This window comes from Oncorhynchus nerka, linkage group LG12, assembly GCF_034236695.1.
Source record: "Oncorhynchus nerka isolate Pitt River linkage group LG12, Oner_Uvic_2.0, whole genome shotgun sequence".
Lineage (NCBI taxonomy): Eukaryota > Metazoa > Chordata > Actinopteri > Salmoniformes > Salmonidae > Oncorhynchus > Oncorhynchus nerka.
Window position 1 is genome coordinate 16,767,808 of NC_088407.1, and position 24,026 is coordinate 16,791,833.

At 46.1% G+C, this 24,026-nt stretch overlaps 1 protein-coding gene across 2 annotated transcripts in view; it reads left to right on the forward strand.

The window, feature by feature from the left end:
• The window catches only part of LOC115125538 (arrestin red cell-like), a 159,165-nt gene that overhangs the window by 90,352 nt on the left and 44,787 nt on the right, over nt 1–24,026 (forward strand). For both annotated transcript variants that reach the window (XM_065025290.1, XM_065025291.1), the window contains exons 4-9: nt 1,077–1,121; nt 5,478–5,677; nt 5,813–5,872; nt 6,474–6,541; nt 8,890–9,025; nt 16,931–17,015. In XM_065025290.1, the coding sequence (XP_064881362.1) occupies nt 1,077–1,121; nt 5,478–5,677; nt 5,813–5,872; nt 6,474–6,541; nt 8,890–9,025; nt 16,931–17,015 (594 nt within the window). The remainder of the gene's footprint in view (nt 1–1,076; nt 1,122–5,477; nt 5,678–5,812; nt 5,873–6,473; nt 6,542–8,889; nt 9,026–16,930; nt 17,016–24,026) is intronic.

The window sequence follows — 24,026 nt, forward strand, 5'->3', positions numbered from 1 at the left end:
TTAGCCCAGTAATCCAAATTCATGAGGCAGACAAAAAGTCCAACATTTCCGTTACAGTCCATAGAAACATGTCAAACGATGTATAAAATCAATCTTTAGGATGTTTTTATCATAAATCTTCAATAATGTTCCAACCGGAGAATTCCTTTGTCTTCAGAAATGCAATGGAACTCAAGCTAACTCTCACGTGAACGCGCGTGGTCAGCTCATGCCACTCTGGCAGACCTCTGACTCATTCAGCTCCCATTCCCCCCTCCTTCACAGTAGAAGCATCAAACAAGGTTCTAAAGACTGTTGACATCTAGTGGAAGCCTTAGGAAGTGCAATTTGACCCCATATACACTGTATATTAGATAGGCAATGAGTTGAAAAACTACAAACCTCAGATTTCCCACTTCCTGGTTGGATTCTTTCTCAGCTTTTTGCCTGCCATATGAGTTCTGTTATACTCACAGACATCATTCAAACAGTTTTAGAAACTTCAGAGTGTTCTCTATCCATCTACTAATTATATGCATATTCTAGCTTTTAGGACTGAGTAGCAGGCAGTTTACTCTGGGCACCTTTTTATCCAAGCTACTCAATACTGCACCCCTGTCCCAAAGAAGTTAAGAACAAATTATTGTTTAAAATGATGTGCAGTTCAACTCTGAACTCCCTCAGAACCAGTTTGGGTAACACAAAACCTTAATATTAGCGCTGTGTCTATGTGTGTGTGTTGTTTTTGACTGTGTGTGTGTTGTTTTTGACTGTGTGTGTTGTTTTTGACTGTGTGTGTGTTGTTTTTGACTGTGTGTGTGTTGTTTTTGACTGTGTGTGTGTTGTTTTTGACTGTGTGTGTGTTGTTTTTGACTGTGTGTGTGTGTTGTTTTTGACTGTGTGTGTTGCTTTTGACTGTGTGTGGGTGTGTGTAAGTGTGTTGTTTTTGACTGTGTGTGTGTATGTGTGTTGTTTTTGAGTATGTGTGTATGTGTGTTGTTTTTGACTGTGTGTGTGTGTGTGTGTGTTGTTTTTGACTGTGTGTGTGTGTGTGTGTGTGTGTGTGTGTGTGTGTGTTGTTGTCTGTCTTTCTACAGATGGAGTGCTACTCATAGACCCAGAATACCTAAAAGACAGAAAAGGTAAGCCGTGTGTATGTGTTTGTGTGTGTGTGTGTGTGTTTGTGTCAGAGTGTGAGTTCTAATTTCATGATTTTCCTTGAAATATCAATAATTTATTCACATTCCATTATATATCTCTCCTCTCTCCTCTCTCTTCTCTCCTCTCTCCTCTCTCCTCTCTCCTCTCTTCTCTCTCCCCTCTCTCCTCTATCTACTCTCCTCTCTCTCCTCTCTCTCCTCTCCTCTCTCCTCTCTCCTTTCTCTCCTCTCTCTCTCTCTCCTCTCTCTCCTCTCTCTTCTCTCTCTTCTCTCTCCTCTCCTCTCTCTTCTCTCTCTCTCCTCTCTCTCCTCTCTCTCCTCTCTCTCCCTCTCTCTCCTCTCTCTCTCTCCTCTCTCTCTCTCTCTCTCCCTCTCTTCTCTCTCTCTCTCTCTTCTCTCTTCTCTCTCCTTTCTCCTTTCTCTTCTCTCTCCTTTCTCTCTCTTCTCTCTGCTCTCCTCTCTCCTCTCTCCTATCTCTATTATCTCCTCTCTCTCCTCTATCTACTCTCTCCTCTCTCATCTCCCTCCTCTATCTACTCTCCTCTTTCCTCTCTCCTCTCTCATTTCTCTTCTCTCTCCTTTCTATCTACTCTCTCCTTTCTCTCTCCTCTCTCTCTATCTACTCTCTCCTCTCTCCTCTCTCTCCTCTCTTCTCTCTCTCCTCTCTTCTCTCCTCTCTCTCCTCTCTTCTCTCTCTCCTCTCTTCTCTCTCTCCTCTCTCTCTCTCTCTCCTCTCTCTACTCTCTTCTCTCTCTCCTCTCTCTCCTCTCTTATCTCTCTCCTCTCCTCTCTCTCCTCTCTTCTCCTCTCCTCTCTCTTCTCTCTCCTCTCTCATTTCTCTTCTCTCTCCTTTCTCTCTCCTCTCTCTTCTCTCCTCTCTCCTCTCTCCTATCTCTATTATCTCCTCTCTCTCCTCTATCTACTCTCTCCTCTCTCATCTCCCTCCTCTATCTACTCTCCTCTCTCCTCTCTCTTCTCTCTCCTCTCTCATTTCTCTTCTCTCTCCTTTCTCTCTACTCTCTCCTCTCTCTCATCTCTCTCCTCTCTTCTCTCTCTCCTCTTCTCTCTCACCCCTCTCTCCTCTCTCTCCTCTCTCCTCTATCTACTCTCTCCTCTCTCTTCTCTCTTCTCTCTCCTCTCTCCTTTCTCTTCTCTCTCCTTTCTCTCTCCTCTCTCTTCTCTCCTATCTCTATTATCTCCTATCTCTCCTCTATCTACTCTCTCCTCTCTCATCTCCCTCCTCTATCTACTCTCCTCTCTCCTCTCTCATTTCTCTTCTCTCTCCTTTCTATCTACTCTCTTCTCTCTCCTTTCTCTCTCCTCTCTCTCTATCTACTCTCTCCTGTCTTCTCTCTCTTCTCTCTCTCATCTCTTCCCTCTCTCCTCTCTCTCCTCTCTCTCCTCTCTTCTCTCTCTCCTCTCTCTCCTCTCTTATCTCTCTTCTCTCTCCTCTCTCATTTCTCTTCTCTCTCTTCTCTCTCTCCTCTCTTCCCTCTCTCCTCTCTCTCCTCTCTTCTCTCTCTCCTCTTCTCTCTCTCCCCTCTCTCCTCTCTCTCCTCTCTCCTCTATCTATTCTCTCCTCTCTCTTCTCTCTTCTCTCTCCTCTCTCCTTTCTCTTCTCTCTCCTTTCTCTCTCCTCTCTCCTCTCTCCTCTCTCTCATTTCTCTTCTCTCTCCTTTCTCTCTCCATCTACTCTCTCCTCTCTCTCCTCTCTTCTCTCTCTTCTCTCTCTCCTCTCTCTCCTCTCTCCTCTCTCTCCTCTCTCTCCTCTCTCCTCTCTCTCCTCTCTCTCCTCTCTTCTCTCTCTCCTCTCTCTCCTCTCTTCTCTCTCTCCTCTCTCTCCTCTCTCTCCTCTCCTCTCTCCTCTATCCTCTATCCTTTCTCTCCTCTCTCCTCTCTCCTATCTCTATTATCTCCTCTCTCTCCTCTATCTCCTCTCTCATCTCCCTCCTCTATCTACTCTCCTCTTTCCTCTCTCCTCTCTCATTTCTCGTCTCTCTCCTTTCTATCTACTATCTTCTCTCTCCTTTCTCTCTCCTCTCTCTCTATCTACTCTCAACTCTCTCCTCTCTCTCCTCTCTTCTCTCTCTCATCTCTTCTCTCCTCTCTCTCCTCTCTTCTCTCTCTCCTCTCTCTTCTCTCTCTCTCTCTCTCCTCTCTTCTCTCTCTTATCTCTCTCCTCTCCTCTCTCTCCCTATCTCTTCTCTCTTCTCTCTTCTCTCTTCTCTCTCCTCTCTCATTTCTCTGCTCTCTCCTTTCTCCTCCTCTCTTCTCTCCTCTCTCTCTCCTCTCCTATCCCTATTATCTCCCTCTCCTCTATCTACTCTCTCCTCTCTCATCTCCCTCCTCTATCTACTCTCCTCTCTCTTCTCTCTCCTCTCTCATTTCTCTTCTCTCTCCTTTCTATCTACTCTCTTCTCTCTCCTTTCTCTCTACTCTCTCCTCTCTCTCCTCTCTTCTCTCTCTCCTCTTCTCTCTCTCCCCTCTCTCCTCTCTCTCCTCTCTCCTCTATCTACTCTCTCCTCTCTCTTCTCTCTCCTCTCTCCTTTCTCTTCTCTCTCCTTTCTCTCTCCTCTCTCTTCTCTCCTCTCTCCTTTCTCTTCTCTCTCCTTTCTCTCTCCTCTCTCATTTCTCTTCTCTCTCCTTTCTATCTACTCTCTTCTCTCTCCTTTCTCTCTACTCTCTCCTCTCTCTCCTCTCTCTCCTCTCTCTTCTCTCTCCTCTTCTCTCTCTCCCTCTCTCCTCCTCTCTCTCTCTCTCTCCTCTATCTCTCTCTCTCTCTCTCTTCTCTCTTCTCTCTCCTCTCTCCTTTCTCTTCTCTCTCCTTTCTCTCTCCTCTCTCTTCTCTCCTCTCTCCTATCTCTATTATCTCCTATCTCTCCTCTATCTACTCTCTCCTCTCTCATCTCCCTCCTCTATCTACTCTCCTCTCTCCTCTCTCATTTCTCTCTCTCTCCTTTCTATCTACTCTCTTTCTCTCCTTTCTCTCTCCTCTCTCTCTATCTACTCTCTCCTCTTCTCTCTCATTTCTCTCTCCCTCTTACTCTCTCCTCTCTCTCTCTCCTCTCTCTCCTCTCTTCTCTCTCTCTTCTCTTCTCTCTTCTCTCTCTCTCTCTCTCTCTCTCTCTCTCTCTCTCTCTCCTCTCTCTCCTCTCTCTCTTCTCTCTCTCTCTCTCCCCTCTCTCTCCTCTCTTCTCTCTCTCCTCTCTCTTCTCTCTTCTCTTTTTCTCTCCTTTCTCCTTTCTCCTCTCTCTCTATCTACTCTCTCCCTCTCTCTTCTCTCTCTTCTCTCTCTCTTCCCTCTCTCCTCTCTCCTCTCTCTCCTCCTCTCTCTCTCTTCTCTCTCCCTCTCTTCTCTCTCTCTCTCTCTTCTCTCTCCCTCTCTCTCTCTCCTCTCTCTCTCTCCTCTCTCTCCTCTCTCTCTCCTCTCCCCTCTCCCCCTCTCTCTCCTTCTCTCTCCTCTCTCCTCTCTTCTCTCTCTACTCTCTTTTCTCTCTCCTTCTCTCTCTCTCTCTCCTCTCTCCTCTCTCTCCTCTCTCCTCTCTCTCTCTCTCTCTCCTCTCTCCCTCTCTCCCTCTCTCTCCTCTCTTCTCTCTCCTCTCTCTCTCTCTCTCTCCTCTCTCTCCTCTCTCCTCTCTCTCCTCTCTCTCTTCTCTCTCTCCTCTCTCCCCTCTCTCCCCTCTCTCTCCTCTCTTCTCTCTCCTCTCTCTTCTCTCTTCTCTCTCCTTTCTCCTCTCTCTCCTCTCTCCTATCTCTACTCTCTCCTCTCTCATCTCCCTCCTCTATCTCCTCTCTCTTCCTCTCTCCTCTCTCCCCTCTCTCCTCTCTCTCTCTCTCCTCTCTCTTCTCTCTTCTCTCTCTCTCTCCTTTCTCCTTTCTCTTCTCTCTCCTTTCTCTCTCTTCTCTCCTCTCTCCTCTCTCCTATCTCTATTATCTCCTCTCTCTCCTCTATCTACTCTCTCCTCTCTCATCTCCCTCCTCTATCTACTCTCCTCTCTCATTTCTCTTCTCTCTCCTTTCTATCTACCCTCTTCTCTCTCCTTTCTCTCTACTCTCTCCTCTCTCTCCTCTCTTCTCTCTCCTCTCTCTCCTCTCTTCTCTCTCTCCTCTCTGTCCTCTATTTTATCTCTCCTCTCTCTCCTTTCTCTCTCTCTCTCTCTCTCTCTCTCTCTCTTCTCTCTCTCTCTCTCTCTCTCTCTCCTCTCTCTCCTCTCTCCTCTCTGTCACCTCCTCCCTCTGTCCCTTTTCTTCCCCAGTCCGTGTGATTCTGAACATCTCATATCTGTATACAAAGCTGGTTGAAATGAAACAGAACCCTCTTTTCCCTTCCTTCCCCAGTCTTTGTGACTCTGACCTGTGCGTTCCGATATGGTAGAGAGGACCTGGACGTTCTGGGCCTGTCCTTTAGGAAAGACCTCTATATCTCCACCTTCCAGGCCTTCCCTACCCTCACCACAGAGGAAGGTAAACCACTCAGCCGGCTGCAGGAACGACTGCTGAAGAAACTAGGCCAGCACGCCCACCCATTCAGCTTCACTGTGAGTTCTATAGACGGACACACTGTACCGCAAACACACACCCGTTTAAATGACCTGAATGTGAGGTCAACACGTTAAGCACATCCTAGCTTTGTGTTTAATTCTGTCTGACTGTGTTGTGTGTCGATGTCTCAGATCCCTCAAAACCTGCCCTGCTCAGTCACTCTACAGCCAGGACCAGAGGACACAGGGAAGGTACAGAGACCGCGCACACGCACCACACACACACACACACACACACACACACACACACACACACACAAACTTTTTATCCAATGTCTGCATCTCCATTTCTCTCCATCTCTCTCTGTCTCTATTTCCATTTCCATTTCCCTCTCTCACTCTTTCTGTCTCTCCCTCTGTCTATCCCTCTCTCTCCCTCTCTCTCCCTCTCTCTCCCTCTCTCTCTCTTTCCATCTCTCTCTGTCTCTCAACTCTCTGTCTACCCCTCTCTCTCTGTCTACCCCTCTCTCTCTGTCCACCCCGCTATTTCTGCCTCTCTCTCTCTCTCTCTCTCTCTCTCTCTCTCTCTCTCTCTCTCTCTCTCTCTCTCTAACTCACCCTGTCTCTCTGTCTACCCCTATTTCTGTCTCTCCCTCTTTCTGCCTCTCCCTCTCTCTCTCTCTCTCTCTCTCTCTCTCTCTCACTCACCCTGTCTCTCTGTCTACCCCTATTTCTGTCTCTCCCTCTTTCTGCCTCTCCCTCACTTTCTCTCGCGCTCCCTCCCCCTCTCTCTGTCTCTCTCACTCTCTCTCTCCCTCTCTCTGTCTCTCCCTTACTTTCTCTCTCTGTTCAGGCCTGTGGAGTAGACTTTGAGGTCAGAGCCTTCTGCGCTAAGACTGTAGAGGAGAAGATACATAAAAGGTAAGATTGTAGTCTGTAGACTGTAGACTGTAGTCTGTAGACTGTAGACTGTAGACTGTAGAGGAAAAGATACATAAAAGGTAAGATTGTAGTCTGTAGACTGTAGACTGTAGACTGTAGAGGAGAAGATACATAAAAGGTAACACTGTAGTCTGTAGACTATAGACTGTAGACTGTAGTCTGTAGACTGTAGACTGTAGAGGAGAAGATACATAAAAGGTAAGACTGTAGACTGTAGACTGTAGACTGTAGAGGAGAAGATACATAAAAGGTAAGACTGTAGACTGTAGACAGTAGACTGTAGAGGAGAAGATACATAAAAGGTAAGACTGTAGACTGTAGTCTGTAGACTGTAGACTGTAGAGGAGAAGATACATAAAAGGTAAGACTGTAGTCTGTAGACTGTAGACTGTAGACTGTAGAGGAGAAGATACATAAAAGGTAAGACTGTAGACTGTAGACTGTAGAGGAGAAGATACATAAAAGGTAAGACTGTAGACTGTAGACAGTAGACTGTAGAGGAGAAGATACATAAAAGGTAAGACTGTAGTCTGTAGTCTGTAGACTGTAGACTGTAGACTGTAGAGGAGAAGATACATAAAAGGTAAGACTGTAGACTGTAGACTGTAGACTGTAGAGGAGAATATACATACAAGGTAAGACTGTAGACTGTAGACTGTAGTCTGTAGACTGTAGAGGAGAAGATACATAAAAGGTAAGACTGTAGACTGTAGACTGTAGTCTGTAGAGGAGAAGATACATAAAAGGTAAGACTGTAGACCGTAGACTGTAGTCTGTAGACTGTAGAGGAGAAGATACATAAAAGGTAAGACTGTAGACTGTAGACTGTAGTCTGTAGACTGTAGACTGTAGAGGAGAAGATACATAAAAGGTAAGACTGTAGACTGTAGACTGTAGACTGTAGAGGAGAAGATGCATAAAATGTAATACTGTAGTCTGTAGACTGTAGACTGTAGAGGAGAAGATACAAAGAAGGTAAGACTGTAGACTGTAGACTGTAGAGGAGAAGATACATAAAAGGTAAGACTGTAGACTGTAGACAGTAGACTGTAGAGGAGAAGATACATAAAAGGTAAGACTGTAGACTGTAGACATTAGTCTGTAGACTGTAGAGGAGAAGATACATAAAAGGTAAGACTGTAGACTGTAGACTGTAGACTGTAGAGGAGAAGATACATAAAAGGTAAGACTGTAGACTGTAGACTGTAGTCTGTAGATTGTAGAGGAGAAGATACATAAAAGGTAAGACTGTAGACTGTAGACTGTAGAGGAGAAGATACATAAAAGGTAAGACTGTAGACTGTAGACTGTAGACTGTAGAGGAGAAGATACATAAAAGGTAAGACTGTAGACTGTAGACTGTAGAGGAGAAGATACAAAGAAGGTAAGACTGTAGACTGTAGACTGTAGAGGAGAAGATACATAAAAGGTAAGACTGTAGACTGTAGACAGTAGACTGTAGAGGAGAAGATACATAAAAGGTAAGACTGTAGACTGTAGACTGTAGAGGAGAAGATACATAAAAGGTAAGACTGTAGACTGTAGACTGTAGAGGAGAAGATACATAAAAGGTAAGACTGTAGACTGTAGACTGTAGTCTGTAGATTGTAGAGGAGAATATACATAAAAGGTAAGACTGTAGACTGTAGACTGTAGAGGAGAAGATACATAAAAGGTAAGACTGTAGACTGTAGAGGAGAAGATACATAAAAGGTAAGACTGTAGACAGTAGACTGTAGACTGTAGACTGTAGACAGTAGACTGTAGACTGTAGTCTAAGCAGGCTATGTGTCATTTCATTCAGTGACTCAGTGATTCAGTGTGGAGGGTTTGTTAAATGATGGTGTATGAACCAGGGTTGGGGGCTTAGATTGATTTAGATTTATCCACTTAGATTCCAGTCAATTCAGGAAGTACACTGAAATTCCAATTCTCTCTTCAATGTTTTTCTATTAGGAAAATTTGGAATTTGAATTTGGTTTAGTTTCCGAATTGACGGGAATTGAAATGGAATTGACTCAAACCCTGATATGTTGATAACCCTAGTGTGTGAGGGGTTTGTTTTACGGTTGTATGGTCTGTGTGTGTGTGTGAGGGGTTTGTTTTACGGTTGTATGGTCTGTGTGTGTGTGTGTGTGTGTGTGTGTGTGTGTGTGTGTGTGTGTGTGTGTGTGTGTGAGGGGTTTGTTTTACGGTTGTATGGTCTGTGTGTGTGTGTGTGTGTGTGTGTGTGTGTGTGTGTGTGTGTGTGTGTGTGTGTGTGTGTGAGGGGTTTGTTTTACGGTTGTATGGTCTGTCATGTATTTGTCTCCTGTGTGTTATTACAGGAACTCAGTGCGTCTGGTGATCCGTAAGGTGCAGTACGCCCCAGAGAAGCCTGGTCCTCAGCCCATGGTGGAGACAACACGATCCTTTCTACTGTCAGATAGATCCCTACACCTAGAGGCCTCCCTGGATAAAGAGGTAGGATACACACACACACACACACACGGCAACACTCATTACACCTAGAGGCCTCCCTGGATAAAGATGTAGGACACACACACACACACACACACACACACACACACACGGCAACACTCTTTACACCTAGAGCTCACTCGACGAAATAGAGGTACACTCACACACACACACACATGAATTTGTAAAAAGCGGTCTACAAATAATATTTGATTGATTGGTTATAGCAGATGAAAAAAATGGGGGGGAATTTATGTTCTGTTGCTAGGCTACCTGCCGTCATATTCTATCTCTATCGTTCTCTATCTATAAAAATAGATATAAATTTAACCTCTTTTAACTAGGCAAGTCAGTTGAGAACAAATTCTTATTTACAATGACGGCCTGTGATACAGCCTGGATTCGAACCAGGGTGTCTGTAGTGACAACTCTAGCACTGAGATGCAGTGCCTTAGACTGCTGCGCCATCTCTCTATCTCTCTATCTCTCTCTGTCTATCTATCTATCTATCTATCTATCTATCTATCTATCTATCTATCTATCTATCTATCTATCTATCTATCTGTCTGTCTGTCTGTCTGTCTGTCTGTCTGTCTGTCTGTCTGTCTGTCTGTCTATCTGCCTGCCTGCCTGCCTCCCTGCCTGCCTGCCTGCCTGCCTGCCTATCAATCACCGCAAGTCACATAGAAAACAGGAACTGCCTCCACCATCCCTGCACCATTTACACTGAAACATTTCAACATCATAAAATCACCTCTGCTTGGTCCAATACAGTGACAACTAAAAGATACCAAAAACTATTTAGTCCAATCAACTTAAGCTAAATATGTGGCTGTCCATGGTTCTGATATGTGTGTGTGTGTGCATTCGTGCAAGTAGAACATTTAAGTCATTTAGCAGACGCTCTTATCACCTTATGACATCCAGTGGAGCAGCCACTTTACAATAGTGCTAAATATTTTAAGGGGGGTGAGAAGGATTACTTTATCCTATCCTAGGTATTCCTTAAAGAGGTGGGGTTTCAGGTGTCTCCGGAAGGTGGTGATTGACTCCGCTGTCCTGGCGTCGTGAGGGAGTTTGTTCCACCATTGGGGGGCCAGAGCAGCGAACAGTTTTGACTGGGCTGAGCGGGAACTGTACTTCCTCAGTGGTAGGGAGGCGAGCAGGCCAGAGGTGGATGAACGCAGTGCCCTTGTTTGGGTGTAGGGCCTGATCAGAGCCTGGAGGTACTGAGGTGCCGTTCCCCTCACAGCTCCGTAGGCAAGCACCATGGTCTTGTAGCGGATGCGAGCTTCAACTGGAAGCCAGTGGAGAGAGCGGAGGAGCGGGGTGACGTGAGAGAACTTGGGAAGTTGAACACCAGACGGGCTGCGGCGTTCTGGATGAGTTGTAGGGGTTTAATGGCACAGGCAGGGAGACCAGCCAACAGCGAGTTGCAGTAATCCAGACGGGAGATGACAAGTGCCTGGATTAGGACCTGCGCCGCTTCCTGTGTGAGGCAGGGTCGTACTCTGCGGATGTTGTAGAGCATGAACCTACAGGAACGGGCCACCGCCTTGATGTTAGTTGAGAACGACAGGGTGTTGTCCAGGATCACGCCAAGGTTCTTAGCGCTCTGGGAGGAGGACACAGTGGAGTTGTCAACCGTGATGGCGAGATCATGGAACGGGCAGTCCTTCCCCGGGAGGAAGAGCAGCTCCGTCTTGCCGAGGTTCAGCTTGAGGTGGTGATCCGTCATCCACACTGATATGTCTGCCAGACATGCAGAGATGCGATTCGCCACCTGGTCATCAGAAGGGGTAAAGGAGAAGATTAATTGTGTGTCGTCTGCATAGCAATGATAGGAGAGACCATGTGAGGTTATGACAGAGCCAGGTGACTTGGTGTATAGCGAGAATAGGAGAGGGCCTAGAACAGAGCCCTGGGGGACACCAGTGGTGAGAGCACGTGGTGAGGAGACGGATTCTCGCCACGCCACCTGGTAGGAGCGACCTGTCAGGTAGGACGCAATCCAGGCGTGGGCCGCGCCGGAGATGCCCAACTCGGAGAGGGTGGAGAGGAGGATCTGATGGTTCACAGTACCGAAGGCAGCCGATAGGTCTAGAAGGATGAGAGCAGAGGAGAGAGAGTTAGCTTTAGCAGTGCGGAGCGCCTCCGTGATACAGAGAAGAGCAGTCTCAGTTGAATGACTAGTCTTGAAACCTGACTGATTTGGATCAAGAAGGTCATTCTGAGAGAGATAGCGGGAGAGCTGGCCAAGGACGGCACGTTCAAGGGTTTTGGAGAGAAAAGAAAGAAGGGATACTGGTCTGTAGTTGTTGACATCGGAGGGATCGAGTGTAGGTTTTTTCAGAAGGGGTGCAACTCTCGCTCTCTTGAAGACGGAAGGGACGGAAATGGTCTGGAGAAGAGAGGAGGGGATAGGGTCAAGCGGGCAGGTTGTTGGGCGGCCGGCCGTCACAAGACGCGAGATTTCATCTGGAGAGAGAGGGGAGAAAGAGATCAGAGCACAGGGTAGGGCAGTGTGAGCAGAACCAGCGGTGTCGTTTGACTTAGCAAACGAGGATCGGATGTCGTCGACCTTCTTTTCAAAATGGTTGACGAAGTCATCTGCAGAGAGGGAGGAGGGGGAGGGGGAGGAGGATTCAGGAGGGAGGAGAAGGTGGCAAAGAGCTTCCTAGGGTTAGAGGCAGATGCTTGGAATTTAGAGTGGTAGAAAGTGGCTTTAGCAGCAGCGACAGAAGAGGAAAATGTAGAGAGGAGGGAGTGAAAGGATGCCAGGTCCGCAGGGAGGCGAGTTTTCCTCCATTTCCGCTCGGCTGCCCGGAGCCCTGTTCTGTGAGCTCGCAATGAGTCGTCGAGCCACGGAGCGGGAGGGGAGGACCGAGCCGGCCTGGAGGATAGGGGACATAGAGAGTCAAAGGATGCAGAAAGGGAGGAGAGGAGGGTTGAGGAGGCAGAATCAGGAGATAGGTTGGAGAAGGTTTGAGCAGAGGGAAGAGATGATAGGATGGAAGAGGAGAGAGTAGCGGGGGAGAGAGAGCGAAGGTTGGGACGGCGCGATACCATCCGAGTAGGGGCAGTGTGGGAAGTGTTGGATGAGAGCGAGAGGGAAAAGGATACAAGGTAGTGGTCGGAGACTTGGAGGGGAGTTGCAATGAGGTTAGTGGAAGAACAGCATCTAGTAAAGATGAGGTCGAGCGTATTGCCTGCCTTGTGAGTAGGGGGAAGGTGAGAGGGAGAGGTCAAAAGAGGAGAGAGTGGAAAGAAGGAGGCAGAGAGGAATGAGTCAAAGGTAGACGTGGGGAGGTTAAAGTCGCCCAGAACTGTGAGAGGTGAGCCGTCCTCAGGAAAGGAGCTTATCAAGGCATCAAGCTCATTGATGAACTCTCCGAGGAACCTGGAGGGCGATAAATGATAAGGATGTTAAGCTTGAAAGGGCTGGTAACTGTGACAGCATGGAATTCAAAGGAGGCGATAGACAGATGGGTAAGGGAGAAAGAGAGAATGACCACTTGGGAGAGATGAGGATCCCGGTGCCACCACCCCGCTGACCAGAAGCTCGGGGTGTGCGAGAACACGTGGGCGGACGAAGAGAGAGCAGTAGGAGTAGCAGTGTTATCTGTGGTGATCCATGTTTCCGTCAGTGCCAAGAAGTCGAGGGACTGGAGGGAGGCATAGGCTGAGATGAACTCTGCCTTGTTGGCCGCAGATCGGCAGTTCCAGAGGCTACCGGAGACCTGGAACTCCACGTGGGTCGTGCGCGCTGGGACCACCAGATTAGGTGGACGCGCCACGCGGTGTGGAGCGTTTGTATGGTCTGTGCAGAGAGGAGAGAACAGGGATAGACAGACACATAGTTGACAGGCTACAGAAGAGGCTACGCTAATGCAAAGGAGATCGGAATGACAAGTGGACTACACGTCTCGAATGTTCAGAAAGTTGAGCTTACGTAGCAAGAATCTTATTGACTAAAATGATTAAAAATGATACAGTACTGCTGAAGTAGGCTAGCTGGCAGTGGCTGCGTTGTTGACTTTGTAGGCTAGCTGGCCGTGGCTGCGTTGTTGATTCGGGGGCTAGCTGGCTAGCTAGCAGTGTTGATTACGTTACGTTGCGTTAAAAGAACGACAATAGCTGGCTAGGTAACCTAGAAAATCGCTCTAGACTACACAATTATCTTTGATACAGAGACGGCTATGTAGCTAGCTATGTAGCTAGCTACGATCAAAAAAATCAAACCGTTGTACTGTAATGAAATGAAATGAAAATGTGATACTACCTGTGGAGCGAGGCGGAATGCGACCGGGTTGTTGAGTTCTAATCGGTAGACGTTGGCTAGCTGTTGGCTAGCTAGCAGTGTCTCCTACGTTAAGGACGACAAATAGCTGGCTAGCTAACCTCGGTAAATTAAGATAATCACTCTAAAAACTACACACTCTAAACTACACAATTATCTTGGATACGAAGACAGCAAAGACAACTATGTAGCTAGCTAACACTACACTAATCAAGTCGTTCAGTTGAGGGTAATAGTTTCTACAGTGCTGCTATTCTTATTGACTAAAATGATTAAAAATGATACAGTACTGCTGAAGTAGGCTAGCTGGCAGTGGCTGCGTTGTTGACTTTGTAGGCTAGCTGGCAGTGGCTGCGTTGTTGATTCAGGGGCTAGCTGGCTAGCTAGCAGTGTTGATTACGTTACGTTGCGTTAAAAGAACGACAATAGCTGGCTAGGTAACCTAGAAAATCGCTCTAGACTACACAATTATCTACACAATTATCTTTGATACAGAGACGGCTATGTAGCTAGCTATGTAGACGGTGGGCGTTAGCTAGCTGGCTAGCTGCTGGGCAGATACGTTAGGACGACGAAATACGATAATTACGCAATTATCTTTGATACAAAGACGGCTATGTAGCTAGCTAAGAAGAAATTGCTAAGATTAGACAAATCAAACCGTTGTACTATAATGAAATGTAATGAAATGTAATGAAAAGTTATACTACCTGCAGACCGAAGTGCAGACCGAAGTGCGGATGCGACTGCTCGCTCCAACAACGCTTCTATATGTTGTCTCACCCTACTTGTAGAGAAACAACGTCGCCCTCCTCTTTCATGTTGCCTAAACTGTCTATGACTGTCATACAGTACACACTTTAAGTTTTTGTTGTCTTATGCTATCTGGCTAAAATGCTTGCTGGCTAGCCTAACTTTCTTTCATGGGTATCGATGCACCAGGCCAGCTAGTTAACATTAGCCTTCTACATCTAGCTACATATTGAACTTCCATCCTCTCAGGCCAGGGGCACGATGTATGAATTAATGGTTGGATCAGAATTGCCTTTAAAATCATTGGCCAGTACAGAGAATTTAGTAAAACCACAAGTTCAAATCCCTATCTCCATCCATGGCTAATTTAGGAAAGGGACAATTTTAGCTAGCTAGCTACTGGAGAACAACAACTCAACGAGATGCAACAATTCAAGGTGTTTCTGTTGATGACATATTTCTCTGTGATTGGTGTGAAGCCAAATGCTCGCTGGCTTCCCGTGACACTTGTTTTTGGTTCGACAGGACCATTCTCAGCTGAGCTCACTCAGTTTAGCTCAACTCTGATTTTCTAGATGCTCGCTGGCTTCCCTTGCATTCAATGCTACGGGCGGCAGCAATATCATTCACTTTTTAACCAGACAGCACTATGCTACCTGTCTCCCCTACACTCTAACCACTAGGCTACCTGTCTCCCCTACACTCTAACCACTAGGCTACCTGTCTCCCCAACACTCTAACCACTAGACTACCTGTCTCCCCTACACTCTAACCACTAGGCTACCTGTCTCCCCTACACTCTAACCACTAGGCTACATGTCTCCCCAACACTCTAACCACTAGGCTACCAGTCTCCCCTACACTCTAACCACTAGACTACCTGTCTCCCCAACACTCTAACCACTAGGCTACCTGTCTCCCCAACACTCTACTACTAGGCTACCTGTCTCCCCTACACTCTAACCACTAGGCTACCTGTCTCCCCAACACTCTACTACTAGGCTACCTGTCTCCCCTACACTCTAACCACTAGGCTACCTGTCTCCCCTACACTCTAACCACTAGGCTACCTGTCTCCCCTACACTCTAACCACTAGGCTACCTGTCTCCCCTACACTCTACTACTAGGCTACCTGTCTCCCCTACACTCTAACCACTAGGCTACCTGTCTCCGATACACTCTAACCACTAGGCTACCTGTCTCCCCTACACTCTAACCACTAGGCTACCTGTCTCCCCTACACTCTAACCACTAGGCTACCTGTCTCCCCTACACTCTAACCACTAGGCTACCTGTCTCCCCTACACTCTAACCACTAGGCTACCTGTCTCCCCTACACTCTAACCACTAGGCTACCAGTCTCCCCAACACTCTAACCACTAGGCTACCAGTCTCCCCTACACTCTAACCACTAGGCTACCTGTCACCCCTACACTCTAACCACTAGGCTACCTGTCTCCCCAACACTCTAACCACTAGGCTACCAGTCTCCCCTACACTCTAACCACTAGACTACCTGTCTCCCCTACACTCTAACCACTAGGCTACCTGTCTCCCCTACACTCTAACCACTAGGCTACCTGTCTCCCCAACACTCTAACCACTAGGCTACCAGTCTCCCCTACACTCTAACCACTAGACTACCTGCCTCCCCTACACTCTAACCACTAGACTACCTGCCGCCCCTACACTCTAACCACTAGACTACCTGCCGCCCCTACACTCTAACCACTAGACTACCTGCCGCCCCTACACTCTAACCACTAGACTACCTGCCGCCCCTACACTCTAACCACTAGACTACCTGCCACCAAAGCTGACAGTCAGCGCTTTAACCGAATAGTCATTAAATAATTTCAAATCCAAAGTTCTGCAGTACAGAGACAAAACAACAAATGTTGTCACTGTCACAATATTTTTGGAGCTCACTGTATATTGACCCCCAACCCCTCCCCTTTATCTCTCATTCTTGTTCTCTCTCTTTCATCCTCTCTTTCTGCCCCTCTCTTTCTCCCCCTTTCTTTCTCTCCCTCTCTCTCCCCTCTCTTTCTCCCCTCTCTCTCCCCCTCTCTCTCCCCTCTCTTTCTGCCCCTCTCTTTCTGCCCCTCTCTCTCCCCTCTCTTTCTGCCCTCTCTTTCTCCCCCCTCTCTCTCCCCTCTCTTTCTCCCCTCTCTCTCCCCCTCTCTCCCCCTCTCTTTCTGCCCTCTCTTTCTCCCCCTCTCTCTCCCCTCTCTCTCCCCTCTCTTTCTGCCCCTCTCTTTCTGCCCCTCTCTCTCCCCTCTCTCTCCCCTCTCTTTCTGCCCCTCTCTTTCTGCCCTCTCTTTCTGCCCCTCTCTTTCTCCCCCCTCTCTCCCCCTCTCTCTCCCCTCTCTTTCTGCCCCTCTCTCTCCCCTCTCTTTCTGCCCTCTCTTTCTGCCCCTCTCTTTCTCCCCCTCTCTCTCCCCTCTCTTTCTGCCCCTGTCTTTCTGCCCTCTCTTTCTGCCCTCTCTCTCTCCCCTCTCTTTCTGCCCCTCTCTTTCTGCCCCTCTCTTTCTGCCCTCTCTTTCTGCCCCTCTCTTTCTCCCCCTCTCTCTCCCCCTCTCTTTCTCTCCCCTCTCTTTCTCCCCCTCTCTTTCTCCCCCTCTCTCTCCCCCTCTCTCTCCCCTCTCTTTCTGCCCCTCTCTCTCCCCTCTCTTTCTGCCCCTCTCTTTCTGCCCTCTCTCTCTCCCCTCTCTTTCTGCCCCTCTCTTTCTGCCCCTCTCTTTCTGCCCTCTCTTTCTGCCCCTCTCTTTCTCCCCCTCTCTCTCCCCCTCTCTTTCTCTCCCCTCTCTCTCCCCTCTCTTTCTCCCCCTCTCTGTCTCTCCCTCTCTCTCAGCTCTACTACCATGGAGAACCTATCAGTGTGAATGTCCATGCGACCAACAACTCCACCAAAACAGTCAAGAGGTTGAAAATCTCAGGTAAGACACACGCATGTCCTCAGACCAAGGGGTATGGTATCCTCAGACCAAGGGGTATGGTATCCTCAGACCAAGGGGTATGGTATCCTCAGACCAGGGAGTATGGTATCCTCAGACCAGGGGGTATGGTATCCTCAGACCAGGGGGTATGGTATCCTCAGACCAGGGGGTATGGTATCATCAGACCAGGGAGTATGGTATACTCAGACCAGGGGGTATGGTATCCTCAGACCAGGGGGTATGGTATCCTCAGACCAGGGGGTATGGTATCATCAGACCAGGGGGTATGGTATCATCAGACTAGGGGGTATGGTATCATCAGACCAGGGGGTATGGTATCCTCAGACCAGGGGGTATGGTATCCTCAGACCAGGGGGTATGGTATCATCAGACCAGGGGGTATGGTATCCTCAGACCAGGGGGTATGGTATCCTCAGACCAGGGGGTATGGTATCCTCAGACCAGGTGGTATGGTATCCTCAGACCAGAGGGTATGGTATCCTCCGAACAGGGGGTACGGTATCCTTAGAACAGGGGGTATGGTATCCTCAGACCAGGGGGTATGGTATCATCAGACCAGGGGGTATGGTATCATCAGACCAAGGGGTATGGTATCCTCAGACCAGGTGGTATGGTATCCTCAGACCAGGGGGTATGGTATCCTTAGAACAGGGGGTATGGTATCCTTAGAACAGGGGGTATGGTATCCTCAGACCAGGGGGTATGGTATCATCAGACCAGGGGGTATGGTATCATCATACCTCACGCTGTTCTGCGGGCAGGCCTGACGGTTTTGGAGTACAGCAGAAAGGACTTTATGCAGGAGAATCAACGTAGCAGGATAGGAGAATTAACGTAGCAGGTTAGGAGAATTAACGTAGCAGGATAGGAGAATTAACGTAGCAGGATAGGAGAATCAACGTAGCAGGATAGGAGAATTAACGTAGCAGGTTAGGAGAATTAACGTAGCAGGATAGGAGAATTAACGTAGCAGGATAGGAGAATTAACGTAGCAGGATAGGAGAATTAACGTAGCAGGATAGGAGAATCAACGTAGCAGGATAGGAGAATTAACGTAGCAGGATAGGAGAATTAACGTAGCAGGTTAGGAGAATTAACGTAGCAGGTTAGGAGAATTAACGTAGCAGGTTAGGAGAATTAACGTAGCAGGATAGGAGAATTAACGTAGCAGGTTAGGAGAATTAACGTAGCAGGTTAGGAGAATTAACGTAGCAGGATAGGAGAATTAACGTAGCAGGTTAGGAGAATTAACGTAGCAGGTTAGGAGAATTAACGTAGCAGGATAGGATAATTAACGTAGCAGGATAGGATAATTAACGTAGCAGAATAGGATAATTAACGTAGCAGGATAGGAGAATCAACGTAGCAGGTTAGGAGAATTAACGTAGCAGGTTAGGAGAATTAACGTAGCAGGATAGGAGAATTAACGTAGCAGGATAGGAGAATTAACGTAGCAGGTTAGGAGAATTAACGTAGCAGGTTAGGAGAATTAACGTAGCAGGTTAGGAGAATTAACGTAGCAGGATAGGAGAATTAACGTAGCAGGTTAGGAGAATTAACGTAGCAGGTTAGGGGAATTAACGTAGCAGGATAGGAGAATTAACGTAGCAGGTTAGGATAATTAACGTAGCAGGATAGGAGAAGGGTTAGGGTTAGCTAAAATGCTAAAATTGTCCCAGACTAGGGCTGTTACGTTGACCGTATTACTGCCACACCGGCATTCACGGGTCATGACCGCAGTCAAATTCGGTGAGTCACGGTATCTATGCTTCTCCAAAACTGCCCTCTGATGGCCATTAGTTATCTACCAAATTTGCTAACAGCTAATTACTAATGTCCTGGTAATAACAGCTCATTACTAATGGCCTGGTAATAACAACTAATTACTAATGCCCAGGTAATAACAGCTAATTACTAATGTCCTGGTAATAACAGCTAATTACTGATGGCCTGGTAATAACAGCTAATTACTGATGGCCTGGTAATAACAGCTAATTACTAATGTCCTGGTAATAACAGCTAATTACTAATGTCTTGGTAATAACAGCTCATTACTAATGGCCTGGTAATAACAGCTAATTACTGATGGCCTGGTAATAACAGCTAGTTACTAATGGCCTGGTAATAACAGCTAATTACTAATGTCTTGGTAATAACAGCTCATTACTAATGGCCTGGTAATAACAGCTAATTACTGATGGCCTGGTAATAACAGCTAATTACTAATGTCTTGGTAATAACAGCTAGTTACTAATGTCCTGGTAATAACAGCTCATTACTAATGGCCTGGTAATAACAGGTCATTACTAATGGCCTGGTAATAACAGCTAATTACTGATGGCCTGGTAATAACAGCTAGTTACTAATGGCCTGGTAATAACAGCTAATTACTGATGGCCTGGTAATAACAGCTAATTACTAATGTCCTGGTAATAACAGCTAATTACTGATGGCCTGGTAATAACAGCTAATTACTAATGGCCTGGTAATAACAGCTAATTACTAATTTCCTGATAATAACAGCTAATTACTAATGGCCTGGTAATAACAGCTAATTACTAATGGCCTGGTAATAACAGCTAATTACAAATGTCTTGGTAATAACAGCTAATTACTAATGTCTTGGTAATAACAGCTAATTACTAATTTCCTGATAATAACAGCTAATTACTAATGGCCTGGTAATAACAGCTAATTACTAATGTCCTGGTAATAACAGCTAATTACTAATGGCCTGGTAATAACAGCTAATTACTAATGTCTTGGTAATAACAGCTAATTACTGATGGCCTGGTAATAACAGCTCATTACTGATGGCCTGGTAATAACAGCTAATTACTAATGGCCCAGTAATAACCGCTAGTTACTAATGTCCTGGTAATAACAGCTAATTACTAATGTACTGGTAATAACAGCTAATTACTAATGGCCTGGTAATAACAGGTCATTACTAATGTCTTGGTAATAACAGCTAATTACTAATGGCCTGGTAATAACAGCTAATTACTAATGGCCTGGTAATAACAGCTAATTACTAATGTCTTGGTAATAACAGCTAATTACTGATGGCCTGGTAATAACAGCTCATTACTAATGGCCTGGTAATAACAGCTCATTACTAATGTCCTGGTAATAACAGCTAATTACTAATGTCCTGGTAATAACAGCTAATTACTGATGGCCTGGTAATAACCGCTAGTTACTAATGGCCTGGTAATAACAGGTCATTACTAATGGCCCAGTAAATAGCACTCTATTGTCCATCTAATCCACACGTGTCAAACTCATTCGACGGAGGGAAAGTGTCTGCTCCTCCCTTGTACTTGATTGATGAATTAAGGTTGCTAATTAGTAAGGAACTCCCCACACCTGGTCGTCTAGGTCTTATTTGAAAGGAAAAGCAAAAACCCATAACCCATAACCCACAGACACTAGGCCCTCACTAGGCCCTCACTAGGCCCTCACTAGGCCCACACTAGGCCCACACTAGGCCCTCATAGGCCCATCAACTTTCCTAATATTAAACACAATGCTTTGCGCATTCATTTTTTTGTGGACTTTTTCAAAATAAAAATTTCAAAAGGCACTCGCACATCTGAGCAAACGTTTTGCAGGTGCCTGGCAACAGTTGAACAAGATGAAGAAAAAAGGAAACCGCACACTGCTCTTGATAGTATCACTGATCTTTAATAACCTTACGTATCGGCCTCACGGCCTTCGTCAGAGCATTTGTGATTTTTTAAAATTAGCACCCTTATCTAGACCTAGCCACACCCACATCCGTTCCCTTATCTAGACCTAGCCACACCCACATCCGTTCCCTTATCTAGACCTAGCCACACCCACATCCGTTCCCTTATCTAGACCTAGCCACACCCACATCCGTTCCCTTATCTAGACCTAGCCACACCCACATCCGTTCCCTTATCTAGACCTAGCCACACCCACATCCGTTCCCTTATCTAGACCTAGCCACACCCACATCCGTTCCACGCATCGAAGGGGGTTGGAGGCAAAGGAAAAACAAATAAGTGTTACCAAATATAACAATATGCATTTCATAATTATTCGTATAAAGTGTGTAAATAAGACGTATTCAACACGTCTGTAAAACCACAATGAGGACATAGCAAGTTTTCATTAATCATTGGGTACATCGTAATCTTAAATAGGCACCTAATTCATGTTCAAATTCACAACATAACATACATAGTGTCACGCTCGTCGTAATGAGTAGACCAAGGCTCAGCGTGCGTAGAGTTGCACATATTTTTTATAAATCAAAACTCAAAGAAAAACAATGAAGCACAAACGAAACGTGAAGCTACTGGTGTGCACACCGGCAACTAACTGTAGACAAGATCCCACAAACACAATGGGGAAAATGGGTGGTGGAACACATAATAATGGCATTTATTTGGAACCGTTTTCCTGTGTGTGGGTGGCAGAAATATTCACACTTCATCATGTTGTTGCACTGTGTCGTGGAAATGTTCCTCTATTTACCAAATCATGAGCGCAAACCACACACAAGTCAGAGTTAGTTATCAAAGTCCATCTTTAATTATATGAGCTCTATCATAACCCTGTGACTCTCAGGTAATTCAGTGTCTCTCAATGAATTCTCTGAGAGCCCCTCACACATTTCAACTGAGATCCTTTATAGCAAAGACACATATCCAGACAGCATAGGCATAATTCATCGTTCAGCTTTGTCTCCTGAACTATGCTCACTTCTCAAACTCAGAACCATAAACAAATCCTCCATATCAACAGGCATATATCAAATCCATCCTATCTTGACAAGATCACAGAGACACACTGACTGGCACAGACATTGTGGAGCCAAAGATATGTTTACACATGATGATCCCTTGACCTCTCCCCTCTCTGCGGCCCATGCAACTTAGTCTTGACACAGAACAGATAACTGCAACCTCGCCACAGTATTATACAAAAATACCATTCTGATGAGAAGTAACTTACAAACATATGATGAATATAAAACATCTTACCTATGTTACCAACTAATTCTGATTATTCCCCAACAACTGTGCGCCACCTCTGCATTTATAGCGACCATTCAGAAGAGGGTGTAAAAGAGCCTGCCTCGTTTTCTTTTGTGGCCGGCAGTTGGCATGAGCCAATTTATTGCGTAAATTGCGACCTCTCCTATATACAATAAGTGGTGGATTTGCCAGTGTTTCTTGACAGCATCTCCCACTTTGCGCGAGTTCAAAGTATATGTGGTGGTGAACATTACAGAGTTCTTTAGCTTTAGCGGGTCCTTTCTGTTGCAGTTCATCTCGTGTGTTTTCCAATGCCAAATGAAGAGCTTCATCCACACATTGTGGTGAATAGCCTCTTAGAAACCTTATACACATCTCCACTGCTTTTTATAGACAGTCGTCTGTGGCGTGTTATATACGGCGCAGTCTGAGAAACGGGCTTCTAGATAGTCCTCTGTGGCGTGGAATATACGGCGCAGTCTGAGAAACGGGCTTCTAGATAGTCCTCTGTGGCGTGGAATATACGGCGCAGTCTGAGAAACGGGCTTCTAGATAGTCCTCTGTGGCGTGGAATATACGGCGCAGTCTGAGAAACGGGCTTCTAGATAGTCCTCTGTGGCGTGTCATATACGGCGCAGTCTGAGAAACGGGCTTCTAGATAGTCCTCTGTGGCGTGGAATATACGGCGCAGTCTGAGAAACGGGCTTCTAGATAGTCCTCTGTGGCGTGGAATATACGGCGCAGTCTGAGAAACGGGCTTCTAGATAGTCCTCTGTGGCGTGTCATATACGGCGCAGTCTGAAAAACGGGCTTCTAGATAGTCCTCTGTGGCGTGGAATATACGGCGCAGTCTGAGAAACGGGCTTCTAGGAAGTCCTCTTTTTAATGGCCCAGGGTGGAATCTGTCTCTCTGTATTAGAGTATTTCTGTCTGTTTCTTTTCTATACAGAGTTGTAAACAGGGTTCCATTTGATTTCTTAATCCACATATCGACGTAATAAACATGTTGAGTGTCACGTTCAACAGTGAATTTGAGATTGAGGTCAATGTCATTGAGTAATGCCATAAAGTCTGACAGCTCTTCTTCCGTTCCTTCCCATATGCAAAACATGTCGTCAATATATCAATACCACTTCAGGACTTTATTCAAAAATGCATTTTCGTTTTCATTATTAACAAAACATTCTTCAAAAAGACCCCCATAGAGGTTAGCATAGCTATGAATGAATGTTTTGAATGCTATGAATGTTTATTTTTTTGTGGGCTATTCTAAATAAAAAATAATTCTACACATTTATTAGTAGGCCGTATGTAAAGACCAGATTAAATTGAGAATAGACTGATGGGTGAGAATATTATCAAGTGCTTGTCAAATTGTGAATGAGAGACTGATGAAGTGTGTGCAGCCTGCACAAAAAAACAAACCGTGTCGGGTCTAACTCTGAAGTCAGCCTACAGGAGGACCTGTTTCAAATTATCAATTTGTTAAGTGCTCAACACAGAATAGCTGCATGTGCGAACTCCCTCTGAATCGTTTAGGAAAATGACCCTTTCTATTTTATTCAGATATGTTCAATTGTATTCTTCATACTATAAAATAATGCCTTGGGAATTCTAAGCTAATCTTGTCTGCTAAATGAACTAGTGTAGCCCACAGCCATATGTCATAGCCAGATCAGCCAGATAAGGACAACTCAGAGTATGCTATTCTGACCTTCTGAAATAAGCAACATTTTCTTCTTAAATGTAGATGTTCCAAAGATCCGCACCAATGGCTTGTAGGCTATGAAGCCCTGTGAGACCAGCAATGATTTGCATGACAATTACCGGCTGAGAAAAAAGTAAAATCCCCACAGCTCTGTCCCAGACGCGACTCCAACATATAGCCACAACCAGGCCTGCTCTCAGAACAGACTTTGTTTCCAACAACGTGATTCTGCTCAGACCAGACGAGAGACAGATGGTTGGTATTGCAGTAGTA